The following is a 17,957-nucleotide window of genomic DNA, read 5'->3' on the forward strand; positions in this document are numbered from 1 at the left end:
CAAAAGTATTAGTAGCATCAGCTTTTCCTTTGAGGATGCTTGGCTTGTCGGAAATTTTATCTTGACTGCTTGTTTTCCGTCGCCATCTTTGTAGGGAAAAGTTAACCAGAAGAGGAAACCCATCGAACCAAGATATTTATCATTCATGGCATTTTCGACTTGTTAAAAAACTTCCCTTTCCGAGTGGTTTTCCCTTTTTACTTTCACTAACGTTCGCAAAAAGAGAACGACTACTCTAAACTACTCTAAATTAGGGATTAATTGATGTCTAAATTAGGGATCAATCGACATAATTCACATCTGCAACCACAATATTTTAGGGCAAAAAAACAAACATTAACATATCCCTAGGATATGATTTTTGGAGATTAATGGTGAGATGGGACCGTTTGTGATAAGAACCAGATGTTTTGAACTGCCCAAGTTGATGCAGATAGCAATGTGACAGAACAATGCGAGAAATTTTCAAACAGATCATTTCCTGCTGTAACAGTCAAGACTTTATGCTATCTTCTTTGATTGTTGGGATAGTTTGAAATCTGGATAAACAAGCCCATGAACAATAATGGAGCTAGGGGACCATGATGGGATTTTTGCTGCTGCTTTCTCCAGGCTCAAAAATTACATGTCCCCAGCAGAATAATGCTTGTTGGGGCCTCAGATCTGATCTATAGTCCTCAAAAAACTAATAAAATAAAATAAAATAAAAATCTATGGTTTCTAGGTCAGAAACGCCTTCAACCAAAAAAAAAAAAAAAAGAGCTTGTGATTTCTTATATAACTTGAATTATTTTCCAATTCTGCAAGCTCTTTTGAATTGAATTATATGTTGATAGAAAATGGTAGACCTAAATTCCCGCAGAAGCATCCAAAAAAAGATACAAAGTGAGGGAAAAGAAAGATGCATGAAAAGTTCATGAGAAAATGGAATGTCTCATAATCCGAAACTCACTCTTTATGTCGATGCTTAGGAGGCACCATGTCCCTTGTAAATTAAGATTTCAATTTCACTTTAGCAAGTCAATCTAAAGATCTACCAAGCTCATAGTTCATAGGTGTAAAACATATTTGGATAATAAAGGCCAAGTAATTATATCAGACAAGTAGATTCTTAGGGTCCCAAAACAAACAATTTGCAAAAAGCAAATGGGGTCACCTCATAATTTCTTCCAAACATCACAAACAACCATTCTCATGCAAAATCTGCATATGCTTTTGCTCCATGATCATGTTTAGTAATTTTGCAAATGGGATTATGTTTCTTAATGATGCAATTAAGGTTATAACTAAGAACCAAATTACTCCCCCATATCATTATCCTAAGGATCTTCACATTGGCTCTTGGGAGGTTTTAAGAAAAACCCCATGAGAATGAAGTATTAAAAACACAGAATATAATCATATATAAATTGATTGATTCCATCATACTAGGCAGTGACAGCAGAGAATAATTTACAGGGGCAAGCATCTTACACAATCTAGATGGGAATAAAAGAATTTATCCCATAATTCCATCAAAATACAGACAAGGCTGCAGCTTCTCTTTTTCAGAAGAAAAGAGATGGATCCAAAGAGCTAGCCTTCAATAATTACACAGATGATCACATAACCAAAAAAGTTGCGAAAAAATCTATACATTTCCTTCTGAAACCACATCATATGACATTAATTCATCTTACCTTGAAGAAACTGGGTTCAATGCTCTAGCAAACCCATTGCTCATGGCAGCTCCATATCCCTTTGAACTAAATCCCAAGCAACCAAGCAACCCTTGCCTGTAGGGCAAGTAAGTCTTTTTCCTCATTTCCTCAGCCTGAGCCCTATTAGCAGTGTAATGCAGCTCATGGAGAGACGGCGGCATCCGCCGTTTCCCGACGCCGTTGGTGGGTTTTCCCGCCACCGGCTTCTTCCCTGAACCGCCGGACCCACTTCCCTTGGATTTTTGGGCCTCTGAGCTCAAATTCAAGGGGTTGCTAAATTTGGGATCTTTTGAAACAGAGCCCTGAGTTTGAGTACTCTGTTTCATGGGCTTCTTTTCTTTTGCAGTGGAGAATGATATTGAAGACCAAAACTTGTGGTTGCTTCTGCCTTCACTTTTACTTCTATGAAGAAAATCTTTCAGAAAAATCCATCTTTTTGAGTTCCTACCAGCTGATGATGATCTTGAAGTTGAAGCTGAAACTGAAGGTGTAGTAGTTGTGCTCTCCACTTCTTCCTCTTCTTCTTCTTCTCCTTCATTTTTGCTCTCTTTCAAGCCACCCCCTTTCAGATCTTGAACAAGGGAACAACCTTTTTCATCAGTTTCAATCTCGCTTTGAGCCCACTCAAAAGGGACATTTCTTAGAGGGGACATGGATCTTGTTCTTCTACGCAGAGACTTGTCCCGGAATCTCAGATCTCTGCCTCTCACAGGCTCAAACTCAAGCTCTGCTTCATGCTCCTCGTTTTCAGACTCAAGATCCAGCAATGGAGCTAAAGCTTGAGGCTTTTCCAGGTGGGTCGAGAGCTTCATGGGTCTGATCTTCCCATTCAAGAAGAGCTCGTCAGCTGAGCTCATAGGCCCTGTTGGGCCAGAGCCACTTGAGCCAAACCTTGCAGAGAACTCAAACTCAAAACCCAGAGAAACAGAGGTGTTGTCAAACGAAGAAGAAGACCCCTGAGGCGAAGCGAAAGAGCTTGACTTTGAGGTCAAAGCAAAGTGCATTGGGCTAGCTGGAGCACTGTAGAAGAACCCACTCACGGGTCCACTGCGGCCAGGGCTTGAAGGTGCACTAACATACGGAGTGGAACAAGTGCTATCAATGTCTTCAAAGAAGATATGGGATTCATCGGTTTTGTGGGTTTCGCCACAGCTAGGGTTTGGGGGCTCGAGTTTTGGTTCAGGGTTTGAGCTTTGGCCATTGTTGGATGGAGTTTTGAGCTCCATTATTTTCTGTGCTCGTTTAGCAGAAAGAAGCTCAGAGAGTCGGAAAATATAGCATGGAGAGTGGGTATTACATTTTGTCCCTCGACTTCCGTTTTATTTCGTTAATGCCATGGTCGTCTTCTCATCGTCCGTACTAGAGGTCTACTTTATTTTATTAATTTTTTTTAAATTAGGGCTGAATTAACTTAACCAACTAAACTAATCAACCTCATGAATTGGTTAAACACAAACAAATGATTGTGATTAATTAGTGGTCAATCTTTTGACACCAAGACAGTTTGAAACTAGAACTGACGTGGACCATTAAACCATCTTGTTAACAACTTCTTATGAACTTCGCCGAAAAAAGAAATCGTTGCATTTTATTTTTTCATTTAATAAACTCTGGTACTAATTAGATGTCTACGTCACAATATCTAACAAGTTATCCATATTAAGTTCGTAGGTATAAATACCTTTTTAACCCAATACATCATCAATACTGCCCCTCAGTACAATTCTATCATACCCTTTGTTGACTTTAGGTTTGTACCATGCTTCCAAACTAGCTCATCTCTTTTTTTCTTTTTTCTTTTTTAAAAAAAAAAAATAGAAAGAATGACTATCTAACTGTTAAGAAGTGCTCGTTTGGTATTGTTTAATTGGGGTGATAAGTGACTTTTTAAAAAAATTTAGGAAGCTCAGTCCGTTTGGTAAATTATGAGAAAATCACTTATTGTTAAAATTGATGTGAGAGAAAGCTATAAGGAAAAGCAGCTAATAAAGTGCTTTCATTTTCTGATTATGCAGGAATCAGTTTCGAAGAGGCGTTGAGTTGGATTTAATGATTAAACTGGAATCAATACCAACAACACTTTTAACAAAAAGTTTATCAAACGCCAAACTGTTTTCTCTCACAACAAATCTGACAGAGATTATTTCACAGCGCAACAATACCAAATTGACCCTAAATCTAATGGTATTTCTCTTTTGATGTTGGGAAAATGTAAAATAGAATTTCCCTAGTTCAACTGGCGCAAAAGATAATCTCACTCGGCCTTGAGCACCAAGTTCCTTCCAAAATCAAATATCTGGTATGTGTCAATTAATAAAAGAATCTCACTCGGACACAGTTAAATAAAGTGGTGTTGTTGAGGCCAAAGACCAAGAGGGCTGCACATCGCCTTCAAATATTTATTGTTTGCTTGTCCTCCTCTCTCACCTCTCTACCTACACATAAAGTGTTGCTCTTTCTCTCCAGTCTTAACACAACGCATGCCTGCCACAGCCGTCCAATGTCATCGAGATCAATGCTCACAGAGACTTCTTTATTGTTCCATCGGACGGCTGCATAGCATTCAACTTCTTTTTACTATTATTATTGTTGTTCTTCATCTCCTTTTGTACATGGAGTTGAATGCATCTCTATTTTCTGATAAATGAGAATAAAGAAAACATATAAAGATTTGGACCCAAGTAAATAATATAATCTGAAAATTCTAAATGCAAGGCATGGATGGTGTTGAATGCACATTGTCATTAGCTCTCTCTCTCTCTCTCTCTCTCTCTTCATAGGATCCTAACTTTTGGGCAGCTGTCCCAAGGCTGAGGTTCTGCATCTGTTGCCTCCCCTCCAATTAATAATTAATCATTATAACAGTAATTTGTCTAATTAAATTATAGTTTAATCAGAATAAAGATAACATACTAATTAATCTTGTAATCTGTAAACCTTGTGGATGGAGTCTCTTTTCAGATTTCTCTCTACCCAAGAAATAAGAATATTGGTTTTGAGAGAGAGAGAGAGAGAGAGAGAGAGAGAGAGAGAGACATTAGTGGCCATACTTATTTGGTGTGGGAAATATTGCTTTGGTGATGAGCCCACATTAGATTACATTAGAACCCAGTGTCGAGAACAAGAAGTCATTGCTTGCCCACTGAAGTTTTAACCACCAAGCTGAAAAGGGTGTGAGATTAGACTGGTTGAGATGTTACGAGAACCAATCTAAAATAGACAAGCAATTGAGCATCAGCATGTGCATTTTGCCACACCAGCACATGATGTGTTTTTTTGTTTTTTGGGCACAAATGTGAATATTTCTTGGGTCACTGTTCATAAATCTGTTTTCTTCTTCCCCCATCCACAAAGCTTCTTAGTCAATGAACATTAATTGAACCCCCATGAATTCATCATCCAAGAAAGAACCCTATGCTTCATATAATATGGGGTTATAGTTTATATACAAATGCAATCTTTTGGCTTCTATGAATTTTCTTGTCCAAAAAATCCACAGTAATGGCTTTTGTTTTTTTATAGGCTCTGTAGTGTTATATATGTTAGTTAGGCGGTCCTTCAATGAAGCAAAGCTCTTTTGTTCTGATCCAAACTTGTACAGAAGCAAAAGTCGCACAAAAGGCCCACTTGGTGACACATGATTACCAAAATGGCAGCTTCCATCGAGAGTCTGTATAACGAAAAACTGTGATGTTTGTATTTTTGTGATACTTTTATGAATCACTCTCATTTCGTAAGAATTCTAAACTCAGTAAGAACTTTTCTACATGGATCTCGACTGTAAATACTGAGCTGCTAAGAAGCAAGCAGGAAAATGCAACATGTTAATATGGTCATGGTTGCCATCTCTCACATTTGGTATTTGGTTTGTTAATATTAGGACATAATTTCCCCATTTTTATGCAAGCCCAATATCAATCACAGGACATCGGATGCAAAAGTAATGCTCTTAACCACTTGAAATACAAGCCTCTTACACATAATCTCTCCTTTTCGTATGAATATAAACAATAACTAGCAAAAATAATCTTAATAGTTCATTTATATTCACCTTCCAAATGAAGGAAATAGAATGTCAAAGAGGGATAGAATATAAATTTAGTTTAATATGTGGGGCTACATACACTTTAAAGTTTAGCTTAGTTTAATATATGTATAGCTTAAACCTCCTGTGGTATGAATGAAGAGGTGCTCAGCTCTTGGAAGTGATGAAGTAGAGAGAGAAAGTCTTCAAGATGATGAAGTTTTTTTTTTTTTGGGAACAATGCACTCATTATACAGAGAACCTTGTCACCCTCAAGGGAGGGAAGAAATACTCGTGAAGAGCAGAACGGTTCGTTTTCAATGGTTGAAACTTGAAACTCTTTTTACTGGTTTACTTACATAGCTCTGCTTCTTCTGTTTGTGGTTACGTAAGAAATGGAAGAATTTTATTCATTTTGCCCCATCTGTTCCCTACTACTCCAGGTCTCGGACTGCTTTTACATCACAATAATTTAAGTCCTCATTTGGTCTATAAGTCAAATTGTTTTAGGAGGCTAGACTCTTAGGTATGGTTGAATATATCAGTTGGGGAATTTATAGTAACTATAATTTCAACTTTTAGCAGCACTGGCCGGCTAGATGTCAGACTGGTTCCATTAATCACGTGGTTCATCAATTGGACAAAGGCACTAACAAGAAGAAAAGCTTAGTTGCATTTGCTATTTTTGGTCAATATTACTGTGCCACGTGATGTGTTATTATGGGTGTCATAGTATTATTGATCGAAGATAGTAAAATAATGTTATTCCCATTTCATGAAAGTCTTTCTCCCTAACAAGGCCTGAATCAAATTTCACACAAGGCCAAAAATCTTGTTTCTTTAGAGACTTGATTGGTATCTGAGCGGTTGAGCTTAAAATCCTTCGTGCAATAACTTTACACAGCTTTCTTCCTGGAAAACACGTTGAGCTTTTATTGCAGTTAAATCGTACATATTGCAGTTTGCAGTGGCCTGAATTACTGTAGTAACATACTCTTAAAGTAGAAGTGAAAAATTGTCTTACTGGCAGTAGATTCTATGCTGAGAAAATTCTCAGCTAGATGAAAATGTTGAAGGTAAATTAGATAAGGAAAAGCATACAAGTTCCACCGGATAAAGAACTCAACTGGATATAATACATGGCAGTGGATTATAAATACAAGGGCCAACTTAAGAGGGACTAAAAGTGCTAAAAATCAGACACCAACTCATCAACCAAAGAATTTAGTATCTCCTTCTCAATCTCTAGACCCTCCTCAAATGTTTCAATGTCGAAGTCAAGCCATCTCCCATGCTGGGTGCTCATGTCCTTGTCCACAAGCTCATCCACATTCAATTCTGCCATATTTTTCCAACCCAGAATATCTTTGAACAATTCCTCAGCTAACCATCCATTCCTCTGAGACAATGCTGCCCATTTATCCCATGCTTTGTGGCTTCCGACAAAAAATTGCTTGCATCTGAACTGCAGGCTTTCATTTACACAGTCAAATACAATCTTCCGCTGGAGCTTCGGATACTCTTCTTGATCCCCCAAATGATCAAAAAGACTTGGGGTAATGACAGTCTGAGCATCACCCAGCGCAAAATCTTCCATCTCTAAATCTACATTGCTAAGGATGTATCTCACATATTCCAGTTCCCAATTGTTTGTTCGATTAAGATAATGGGAACCCGAAATTCTAGTCATATTTCCACTCACATCCCCTGTGGAAGCAGAAGAGGCTGAGTCAAACAACTCTGAAACACTATATGCTGGTAGGGTTTCATATGAAGAGAATAAATCCATTTGATCTTGAGCTTGAGCCAATGAACATCTCTCACTGTCCCTGCCTGTAAATGGAGAGTAGAGTATACATGTTCAGTCATTTTTCTTTCACAAGAGCATGTATGTGTTTCATTATAACAAAATGCCTGACTCATAAAAGAGGTTTCTTTTTTCTCTTTTCGGTACAAAGGATGTCAAAGGAGGAGGGGGTGGTTTGACTCATACAAGAGGTTGCACTACGCTTTTCTTATCTGACAACATTATAGGCTGTTCGCTAATTTACAAAATCTCAACTAGCATAGACATCCCCAATCTGTGTAAAGTTTATGTTCTTGCAAAATATTTTGGGACTGACATTGTTATGAAAGTATGTACTGGAAAAGGAATAAACAGGAAAGAAGACTGTTATTGTACCATTGGCACTATTTCTGTTATCTGTGCAGCTTCGACTCTCAAACGAGGGGGCTGAAAGTGGACTATGATTCTGATAATCAAATTCTTTTCCATTTGCACTGGTTATGCTGCTACTGCTACACTCTTCCATCCCTTCTGATCCCTGAAATTGTTTAAGAGAATTTGACAAGCATGCTGATTAAATAGCTTCATGATGTAACTCAGAATCATAAAAACACGTTTGTTTTCCTGAAAGGCATATACAAAATTGATAATAATAATGGAACCAAAGTGAAATATTGCATTGAAAATTTCAAATATTAATAAAATGTGAATCTTGTCCAGAAATGGATCAAATAGAGACTACTGCTGATTGCTTAACTTCTCTACATTGTCTCTAAAATCCTCACTCTGCTGTATTGGCATTTGAATTTTTACAGAACCTTGACTTGTTAAGCACAGTTTTAAGAACGGACATATGGTTTTAGTTGTCTATAAAGTCTGGTTTCTACAATTTTACCCAGTCAGAAAGTTTCATATCTGGCTTAACTAATTTACATTACCTGTAGGGCCTATCCACAACACAAATATTCATTCATCTGCTGATGAATTTGTTAGCAGAAACAGTTTTAGTATGAATGTGCATTTGGTCCTTGTTTCATTTTGTTAGTACAACTAGTCAATGTATTATATTTTGTGTCTGGCTGAGGAAAACCATCAAACACCTTAAGTGCCTATACACTCGATCATGAAAAACCAAGGGTGAAAAACCACGAGTCAAGAAAATTAAGGGTAAAACAAACCTTCCACTGCTGGTTCACATCAACTGACAACAAGCAACCATAGTGGTTTATGCTGTCAAATTCATCTCTGCGCAAACCGAGTTCGAACTTCTTGCCTCTTGATGCGGTACTGGCCACACCAGAAGCCATATCTTGCAAGCCAGATGAAGAACTAGCAGCTGCAGTAGTCTCTTCATTGGCTGGGTTATGCTGAGACAACTCGACTTTACATGACAACTCTTGAAGCTTTTGTTCCAAAAGGACACTCAGAGCATCACCACCAATCACGTTGAACCCAGGTGAAGATAATGTGAAATTCTCTGGGTAGCGCTGCTGATCATTGTTACCAAAAGAATCAATATAAAAGCTGTTGTTTCTACTCATGACTTGACCAGAGCACTGCAATTCAGAGATGGATCTTTTCAGGGGAGACGTGAATGTAAACGAAACAACATCCATGGCTTGTTTCCTATTATCTGCGCCCAAACTGGTGCACCCATCCATTGAAACATTACATTTTACTGACCTTTCATCTTCACTGATAAATGCATTATCAGAAACGGCTTCTTCTAGGTGAACATCCTGGCCAACAGACCTTAACTTTCCAGAGACTTTCTTCATTGTGGATAAAGAAAACTCCTTTCCAGTAAAATTTCCCATTGAGCCCATCTTTCCAGATCCAGTTTCAGAGTTTACAAGAACCTTACTTACAGTCTTACCTGGCCTACTAGAGCCATTAGTTGACCGCATTCTTCTAGTAGGTGGATTAGGAACAATATTTTTTGAAGTCGTTTTATCTTTATTAGATACACAATTCTGCTTCTGGTTGTTCTGCTTGAGCACACTTTTGGTGCTGTCAGGGGAAGTTTTCTTATGCACAGCTCTTTGTGGACTTGGTGGCCTGCTCTTGGAAAACTGATTTTGTTTCATCTCATTCTGTTCCTTCTGATTCATGAAACTCCTATTACTACAAGAACTCGACCCATCCTTTCTTTGAACATTGACCTTTGCTTGTACCGCAAGTGATACTGATTTTCCCTTATTCCTTCCATCCCTGTAACTTTGTCTTTCTGAGTTCACAGAAGCCTTGGGTAAGTGTACATTAACTGACCCATTTTGAATCCTGTCACCAGGCAGTCCTTTCATATACTTAACGTCACCAGCTTCCTTGGGTCTTTCAGGTCTGGATGCTTTTTGCACAGCTTCCATCTTCTCTTTCAAATCCCTAATTCTCAAGGGAATTGAAGAAGGCCCTACAGATGACCCTTTGCTCTTGGAAGATGCTCGAGGACTTGCCTCAATGATCTTTGAGGTTGCCTCCATTATATAAGCCGCATTTTTTGTTGGGATGAAGCCAGGACTCTTGATAGGTGACAAAAGCTTGTGGTGAGTAACTGGAATTGACTTAGCTGATTTTGGAGGCAACACTTCAGTTTGAAATCTCTCAATTGGCTGGCTCTGCACTCCCTGTGCTCTAGATTCTACAGGATTCCAAGAAAATCTATCCAGCTTCTTTGGCACATTTATGTACTCCATGGCATAAAAATCGCGCCACAAATTACGATTGCTCCTGTCATGATCAGGTGCTCTGAGCGACTGGGAGTCAAAGAGTAGGCTAGAAGATGGCTCAGGGACAGTTGAAGTGGGCAACGAATCCAGACCCATTAATCTAGCAACTACACCAGGGGCTCTATTCCCACATCCCTCATCACTAGTAACTGATGAAGCACAGTGCCAATCACTACTTGCTTTATTACTTGAAGTTGTTCCACTCTCATCGCCCTCTACCTGCAAATATATATATAAAACCAGATTCTTGATACTTATATCACATGAAAAACAAACAAGAGAAAGATCAAAATGAGAGGGTAGAGGATTCATACCCTATAGAGCCCCGACTTCGAGAAACTCTCCACATTTTCTTTTCCTTGCTTTAATCCTTTACATTCAAAATGGCGTGAAAGTAAACTAAATGCTCAACTAAGAAGCACATACAGATAAATATGCAAGATATATACCCAAAAACAAAACAAAAATGCGAGAGAAGATGAATCTACCAGATGACTCAGAATTGCTCGAGAAAAGCTTCTTCCGAGATTTGCCATTCCAATCAAACAAGTTTAGAAATCCTCCTTTTGAACGTTTTTTATCAACCTCCATTTTAGTCTTCTGCAAACCTATAGGAGTTGGAGATTACGATTAAATAGATCATTAAACAGAACCCATGTGCCAATTTGTACTAGAATTTGTCATGCTTGAACCATCCATAAATGCGCAAAGGAATTCAAATACTAGCAATCAGACTAGACATTACCTACATTGTTCATTGACAACTTTAAAAAAAAAGAGCTAAAGCTTTAGCCAGAGGAGAGAGCATTCTCCAGTTTTTCAGAAAGAAGTAGACAAGCAGGACAAATGAAAATTTCCTTAGAATGTACCACATTTTTCAAGGCAACAAGAAAACAGATCGGATTATACCATTATTCTACATATGAAAAAACAGCAACCACAGTTGTGCGTGCAAGTGCGTCTAATCCAAATGGCACCCTTTAGAATGAACAGCAAGCACAAATCTCTAATCATTTCAATCAAAATCTCACCTTAAATCCTTCAACTGCAAAACCCCATTTTCCACACTCCGAAAAGCTCACTCCTTTTCTTCTTTTGCTTTTGTAGACAGAAATTCACTCAAAACCCATGCTTCCAAACTCAGTAACCAAGAATCAAGTAACTTCATCCAAATAAGTAACCTTCAATCAATCTAACCACATTCTCCTTACCCAAGCACCCACATTTCGAAAAGCCAACTCTTTCTTTCTATTTTTGGTTTATTGTGCTGAATAACAAACCCAATCGGGATTGGAGGAAAAGATTAAAGATCTGAAAGTGTAGAGCAACAAAATCCTTCGGGTAAAACTACAGCAAAAAAAGAAAAAAGCTTTAAGCGAAATCAGAAGGAAACTGCACACACTGAGTGAGAGAGAGTCAATGGGGGTATGGTAAAGACTAAAGACTGAAGAATGCAAGAGAGAGAGAGTGAGTTGAAAGAAGAAGAAGAAACGTTAATTGTGAGCAAAGAATCGCAAGACGGAAGAAACACACCGCTCTGAGAGCTGAGTGGCTGATGAGTTCTTGTGAAAATTCTTACTCTTTTCATTTATATTTATTTAATGGACCACCACGAGTCGTGCTTCCCCTTTTTGTGTGTAAATCATGTACCCCTGCCACGTGGCTTTAAAACTGTGGGCCTCGCTCGAAATTAGTCATCAGTTTCGGTCCTTTTCGGGAATTGCTGATAGTTCAAAATCAAATGGACTTTTTTTCCTCCCCATTTTTATTTTCAATTTTTCATAGAAATGTGTTTGTGTTGTTGTTACAATTTTTTTAAATTTTAATGTCTCATGTTTTTTACCACTTCAATTTAAATTCAGAAAAAAAAAAAAGCTCATTTGTCTTCAATAAGAAAAATAAAATTCAGTCTAAGCACTCAAGAATGTATATAATTGGTCTACAATTTTGACGCTAAATAGTAGCTACTAGCTAGAGACCAATGGATCAATCGAGTGGTCCACTGCTCATCAATAAAATTCAAGTGGTCCACAGTCCACTTAGGAAAAAAATAACAACAAAGATGGGTTTGGTTTGTAGCTCTCTCTCTCTATCTCCTTCATCATGCTGCTGTTCATTTTTGGATGGTGGCCCCCAACTAGGCAATGTCGCCAATTTCATAGATTGTTTTGCTTCTTGTTAAGATTCCATGCAAAAGCTCCACTTTCCTTTTCCCCTCTTGTAAATAAAATTCTTCAGTCCTTTTCAGATTTTGTGGTGTCACTGTCAATATAGACACATATATAAGGAGATTCTTTACAAATATTTAAGTTCAGGATTGGTTACATACTTTTAATTTTGGCGATTAGATTGTATCTAAAAAACTATCAACACATTTAATAAATTCAATCTAACGACCAAAATTATAAGTATGTAACCAATTCTTAACATGAAATACTTATTAGATAATCTCCATATATGTAAATATTATTGATATCACTATTTGTTTGCTAGGAGGGTCAAAAAACAAGTGATTAAGAGAGATTGGACTTTAGAGCTAAGCCCCACATGAATCACAGACAGAAACAGTCCCACAAGAAATACATTATTTATGGTGGTTAACATGTCATGCTCAAGTATAATCTAGATGGTTTACTAATGCAGAACGTAAGTATTATGTTAATCATATGATTGCATGTGCCATTTGTCAAATAATTCTTTATGGTTTTGTAGATCTTAGTTGTTAGATCTTAGATTTAATCAAAATCATAATGCATTTTCTGTTTGACCACAAAACCTGTCGATGTGACAGGGCAACTGATTGGCAGTGTAATAATTGTCTTTCCCAAGGTCAATATGTAGAGGCTCAATGACACACATACACATTGCAAAAAGTAACTCATTTACCTTCCTCACATCAAAATTGGGCAAGCAATTCAAGCCTGTAAACCAAGAACTAATTAAACTCCTTACTTGCACCATAAGCAGGACAAATAAACATGCATATCCTCAGGGTCAGGAGGAAGTCTTGAGGTAGCTATCTTTTCTTCTTTCCTTGCTCAGAAGCTTTGAGACAGTTATCACAAGGATTTGATCCGCACTTGCAGGCATTTTCATCAAAGGACTCTCCAAAGTGTTTGAGTAACATTTGCCTCCTACACTGAGTCTGAAGAATAACAAAGCAAAGAAACCAACGATATTTCTCATCAGTACACATGGTTCTATAAAAAGGACAGATTTGCTTCTTTCGTCAATGTGAGAATAACCAGTTGATGATGGTTTGGAGTTGCTAACCTTTAGTTCACAGTACTCTTGCATTTTCTGTGCTTGAGCCATAGCTGTCTTGAAACTTTGACTTTTACATCCTTGACCATTTCGTAACAAACATACAACCCGACTGAAATCCTTCTTCTGGTATAGGACGATGCATACTGCAGGAAGATCATCTCTGCCAGCCCTTCCAGATTCTTGATAATAGCTTTCTATTGATTTGGATATAGTATTGTGGATGACGAAACGCTAGACATTGGAAAAAAGGAATAAGAGGGTCATTTAAGATAAAATATTTAAAAAATCAAAAGTAGACTATTAATCACTGAGATAACATTTTCTTTCATGAAGTGCAGGATTGCAAATGACAACAGCAGTACTTTTAAAATTTACATAAAAGAGACAGAAAGAAAATGAAAAGTTTATTTGGACTTACAACATCCGGCTTGTCTATTCCCATCCCAAAAGCAATTGTAGCACATACAATTTGAACCTCTCCAGTGTACCATTTCTTTTGGACAGCAACTCTTTGGCGAGCTGCTATCCCAGCATGGTAATATGCTGTCTTAATCTTAAATTTCTCATTCAAAAAATTAGAAACCTCAACACATTCACTTTTTGAAAGGCAGTATATAATCCCGCTCTGGTCCTGGAAACGACTCATCAATAGCTGCCCAAGCTGCTTCAGTGATTCCTTAGTCTTGCCGATGACTTCATATTTCAAGTTGGGTCTGTCAAAGCTTCTTTCAAGGACAAGAGCACGAGGGATTCTCAAAGCTTTTAATATGTCCTGCAACACATCCATAGAAACATTTTTACTTCCTACAAGGGGCAGAAAAATCCATTCTGGTATATCATCCTACCTCACGAACTGAATGGGTTGCTGTGGCAGTCAATGCCATCACTGGAACATCGCAGAATATCTGCTTAAGACATCCTAATCCCCTGTAATCTGGACGGAAATCATGTCCCCATTGGCTGGGAAGCAGGATTCAAGATTAAAAGATATGATGACTGGAATAATCTTATTAGATAGCTTAGTAAGAGTAGCGCAACTTGTTATACATTGTTATGACCAATGTAACAAAATATTCATATGATGAAGTAACCTTAACACCAGATGCTATGTAACATGATCAAACCACTTTTCCTCCTTTGAGAACTAATTATTGTCACCTAACAAAGAACATACCTTACACAGTGCGCTTCATCCACAACAAATCCTGCTAGCTGTGCCTGTGATTTAGTCCAAAACATTAATTACGTTTGGAACATAAAATCTTGTAACAGCTGATGCAAGTAAAGATGGTACCAATGAACTGGTCAGTAACCTTAAGAACCTCACCTTTGAATGCAGGCATTTCAGAACCTCAAGAAAAGAAGGGTTTCCAGCAATTCTCTCAGGAGTCACATACAGAAGCTTGCATGATGGTTTATCTTTCCTGGAAACAAGAGAATAAAACATAACCATCAAAGACGAATTATAAGGTAATCAAGTACTTTAAAATATATATATATATATATATGTATGTAACTTATTAATCTTATGATGCATAAAAAATATTTTCTTAAACAAAGCAGCACCAAAAGCATATACTTTTATAAATAAAAAACAGTTACACATGCAAATCAAGGAATTTTCAGACATAAAAAGGTAAGGAGAAAATTTATGCTAGAAAAAAACAGGCAAATTGCCTTAGTCCAAAAGAAAAGAAAAGAAAAGAAAGAACCTTGCCTTAGCTCTTGAAGGACCGCTGCTGCTTGGGAAGTGGTTTGTTGAGAATTCAAAAAAGTTGCTGGTACACCAAACTTGAGGTTCAGCGTTATAATCTGATCCTGAATAAGGGAAAGCAGTGGAGATACAACAACTGTCACACCCTGTTTCAGGGTTGCTGGAAGCTGTGCAAAACACAGAATAATATACATCCCGTCAGTGACTTGGAAGAAATCACTTCAGTATTTAACTACTCAAACAACTATTGGTCTGTTTTGAGCTAGTAATCAAAATCCAAAATTTGAAATTTTCTACCAAAATAATATATAATTACTTCATGTATCATAGCAATTTTCAATATTACAAATAGATCAACAAAGCAAAACGATGCAGCTGTAGCCATATTATATACGAGAAACTACCTGGTAACATAAGCTTTTACCCCCTCCAGTAGGCATTAGGATAAAGCAATCTCGCTTTTCCATAGCTGCTTTACAAGCCTGATGCTGCAAGGGTCGAAATATCTTATTACCAAATATTACAACATTGGCCAGCTCAGCATCATCCAGAGCCTGTAACTCTTCATAAGTAGGAGTCTTTGATTCATATTTTGATGTACGGGCGCACTGCTTTTTACTAGAAATTGATGGAACTGAATCTCGAGTAATGCTGCTTTCACAATCCTTCAACACAAACAAACAACTTCAGTATTTTGAAAATTGTAGTTACCAAAGAAAATTGCCATGAAATTCAAAGAAAGTTGCAGCCGGTTGCACAACTGGTTATGAATTCCACAAACAGTAAAGGCAAAGCTGTGAAAAAACTAGTTCTGCTTACCACTGATCTTGAAGAGCGTTTACCCGAATTCTGGGGTGGGACAGAACTGCTCCAGACAGGAAATGGAGAGGGCTTTGATCCAGCGTCTTTTGTCATTGGAGTTGTTAAATCTACTTCTTCACTATCACTAGAATCCAACAGCAAGAAATTTGGGTACTTTTGACGTTCCGGTGAATCTTCTACCATGTTGATTTTGCCTCTATCATCATCTGGTTCGTTACCGTTGAGGATGTCTTTGTCAAACATGTTATTCAAAACTCCACAAGCTTCAGTTTCCATTGCCTGTATATCATCCCATTCTTCAGTGTCCTGCATAGATTCAGCTAATGCTGCAAGAAAATCATCACCGCAGTGCTCCACGGTAATAAAATCTAGGCCATCGTCACCTGAACAGAAGATCAAAGAAGAAGATGACCCTATCATTACTTTGGTGCTAAAACTAATCATAGTTAACTTATGCCTGCACAAATTCGTGACCAACAGTAGAAATACTAGGAAACTAAGCAAAATGTTTGTTGAAACTTTACCACAAAGTCACTTCACACATATTGATCTCAAGTCTAACTACATTTCTACCAAATCACACACAACTCAACTTCTCAAACATATTGGAATTAAAAATAGCACAAAACCCAACAAACCCATTTCATTTCAGCTAAAATTAGACAAAAACAAAACCCACCAAATTATGAACCCAAATTGTATATTATCTTTTTGTTTATCTGATGAATTTGACAAAATATTGGTACGAGTGAAAATTGAAATGGGTACCGTAGAGATCGACCAGACGATCCAAACACTTCTTTGCCGATTCTTCATCGAACCCAGAATTGAGAGCCAAGCTTAGCAATCGAGCTTTCTCCATTTCCAGATCGTGACCTTCCATTCTTGTTCGTTTTTCTGATCAGTCTGGTTGATTGGAACTGGAAGCTTAATCTCCCGCGTTAAATTTGCTTTGAAACCTAAAAATTTAGCCGGCAATCGTTTAAATAAGGGTCGAGAACCAATGAGACGATGTCGTTGCAGATAACGCTTTGCTCATGGTTATGGGCCTTTTCCGGCCCATTTTCAAAGTAAAAGAAGCCTGCCAAAAATTCTTAGGCCCAATCAAACAAACTGTTCATTCAAAAAAAAAAAAAAAACCAAATTCAATGTAAATTAATTGAGAGTTATATTTCAAGGGTTTGAATTTGTTAAGATTTTCTTAATCCGTCAAATACTCAAATTAATTTTTCTTTTTAAAATTGAACACATTTCATTTACTTGCAATCCAAACATACATCATTTCACGCAATTATAATCTGTAATAACATTAGTGGAGCATTTGCCCTCCAAATCCCACAAGCGAGAAAAAAACCTCTAAAAAAATTTAGAAGTTAGAAACCAACAATCGCTTTTCCAGTTTGCATGCATGAAATCATGAAAACCCGTACGTAATTATACGTATACAAATTGAATTAACAACTTGATCATTTAGCTCCTCCATGTCTCCAATGGATCAGAGCTTCAACGAAGTACAATCTCGAGACATTTGCGCTTGAACCAACGGTAACCTTTCTTCAAAGACCTCTTGACCTTGCCCTCAGCGCCATACAACTTATATCTGGCCACTCGGCCTCTTCTCTTAAACTCTGGATCGTTCCACCATAATTTGGATGGCTTAGAGGACCTCTCTTTGGGTTTCTTCCCACCAATGCGTAATTGAATATCACGTTGTCTTGTTTTCATGGGATAGGGAGCCCATGAGGGATCCAAATGAGACCTCCCCATATACATTGTCCGGTTTTCGCTTAATCTCCTTACGTTCACCATGTCTAGGTTCCGGCAGCCAGCTCCTGCATAGGAGCGGTAGCGAGTCTCCTCCATCAATCTCTCTCCCCCTCTCTGTCTATGTAGAGATTTATTGTCACCCTATTGCCAG

The 17,957-nt window shown here is 37.8% G+C and overlaps 3 protein-coding genes across 5 annotated transcripts; all 3 read right to left on the minus strand.

Moving 5' to 3' along the window:
- LOC18774238 lies at window positions 1,378-2,995 on the minus strand. Its single transcript, XM_020567384.1, has one exon. It carries the CDS (start codon window positions 2,924-2,926, stop codon window positions 1,676-1,678), a length of 1,251 nt encoding a protein of 416 aa, XP_020422973.1. The 5' UTR covers window positions 2,927-2,995; the 3' UTR covers window positions 1,378-1,675.
- LOC18774489 lies at window positions 6,727-11,808 on the minus strand. The gene is made up of 6 exons (XM_020566848.1): window positions 11,268-11,808; window positions 10,725-10,844; window positions 10,551-10,606; window positions 8,689-10,455; window positions 7,907-8,048; window positions 6,727-7,557 (listed from the first exon to the last, which is right to left on the minus strand). The coding sequence occupies exons 2-6, from the start codon at window positions 10,825-10,827 to the stop codon at window positions 6,914-6,916; spliced, it is 2,712 nt and encodes a 903-aa protein (XP_020422437.1). The 5' UTR covers window positions 10,828-10,844; window positions 11,268-11,808; the 3' UTR covers window positions 6,727-6,913.
- LOC18774060 (ATP-dependent DNA helicase Q-like 1) lies at window positions 12,131-17,454 on the minus strand. Of its 3 annotated transcripts, none has more exons than XR_002271933.1 (11): window positions 16,808-17,454; window positions 16,037-16,422; window positions 15,622-15,882; window positions 15,221-15,384; window positions 14,831-14,927; window positions 14,678-14,721; window positions 14,349-14,463; window positions 13,922-14,275; window positions 13,510-13,734; window positions 13,189-13,381; window positions 12,131-12,498 (listed from the first exon to the last, which is right to left on the minus strand). XR_002271933.1 is itself a non-coding variant. In XM_020565119.1 (10 exons), exons 1-10 carry the CDS (start codon window positions 16,920-16,922, stop codon window positions 13,253-13,255), a joined length of 1,890 nt encoding a protein of 629 aa, XP_020420708.1. In that variant the 5' UTR covers window positions 16,923-17,454; the 3' UTR covers window positions 12,131-13,252. The 3 variants fall into 3 exon arrangements, 1 of the variants encoding a protein (XP_020420708.1); XR_002271932.1 differs by having other exon boundaries at window positions 13,123-13,381; XM_020565119.1 differs by having other exon boundaries at window positions 12,131-13,381.

Source organism: Prunus persica, chromosome G6 (assembly GCF_000346465.2).
Source record: "Prunus persica cultivar Lovell chromosome G6, Prunus_persica_NCBIv2, whole genome shotgun sequence".
NCBI lineage: Eukaryota > Viridiplantae > Streptophyta > Magnoliopsida > Rosales > Rosaceae > Prunus > Prunus persica.

Bases quoted from the DNA above. Each gene is read 5' to 3' on its own strand.
- LOC18774238 (XM_020567384.1), bottom strand. From the start codon at position 2,926: ATGGAGCTCAAAACTCCATCCAACAATGGCCAAAGCTCAAACCCTGAA.
- LOC18774489 (XM_020566848.1), bottom strand. From the start codon at position 10,827: ATGGAGGTTGATAAAAAACGTTCAAAAGGAGGATTTCTAAACTTGTTT. The intron at 10,607-10,724 runs GTAGATTCATCT...TTGAATGTAAAG, and splicing joins GAGCAATTCTGAGTCATCTG to GATTAAAGCAAGGAAAAGAA. The intron at 8,049-8,688 runs GTTTGTTTTACC...AAACAATTTCAG, and splicing joins ATGTGAACCAGCAGTGGAAG to GGATCAGAAGGGATGGAAGA.
- LOC18774060 (XM_020565119.1), bottom strand. From the start codon at position 16,922: ATGGAAGGTCACGATCTGGAAATGGAGAAAGCTCGATTGCTAAGCTTG. The intron at 14,464-14,677 runs GTATGTTCTTTG...CCTGCTTCCCAG, and splicing joins GATGAAGCGCACTGTGTAAG to CCAATGGGGACATGATTTCC. The intron at 13,382-13,509 runs GTTAGCAACTCC...GTTATTCTTCAG, and splicing joins AAGAGTACTGTGAACTAAAG to ACTCAGTGTAGGAGGCAAAT.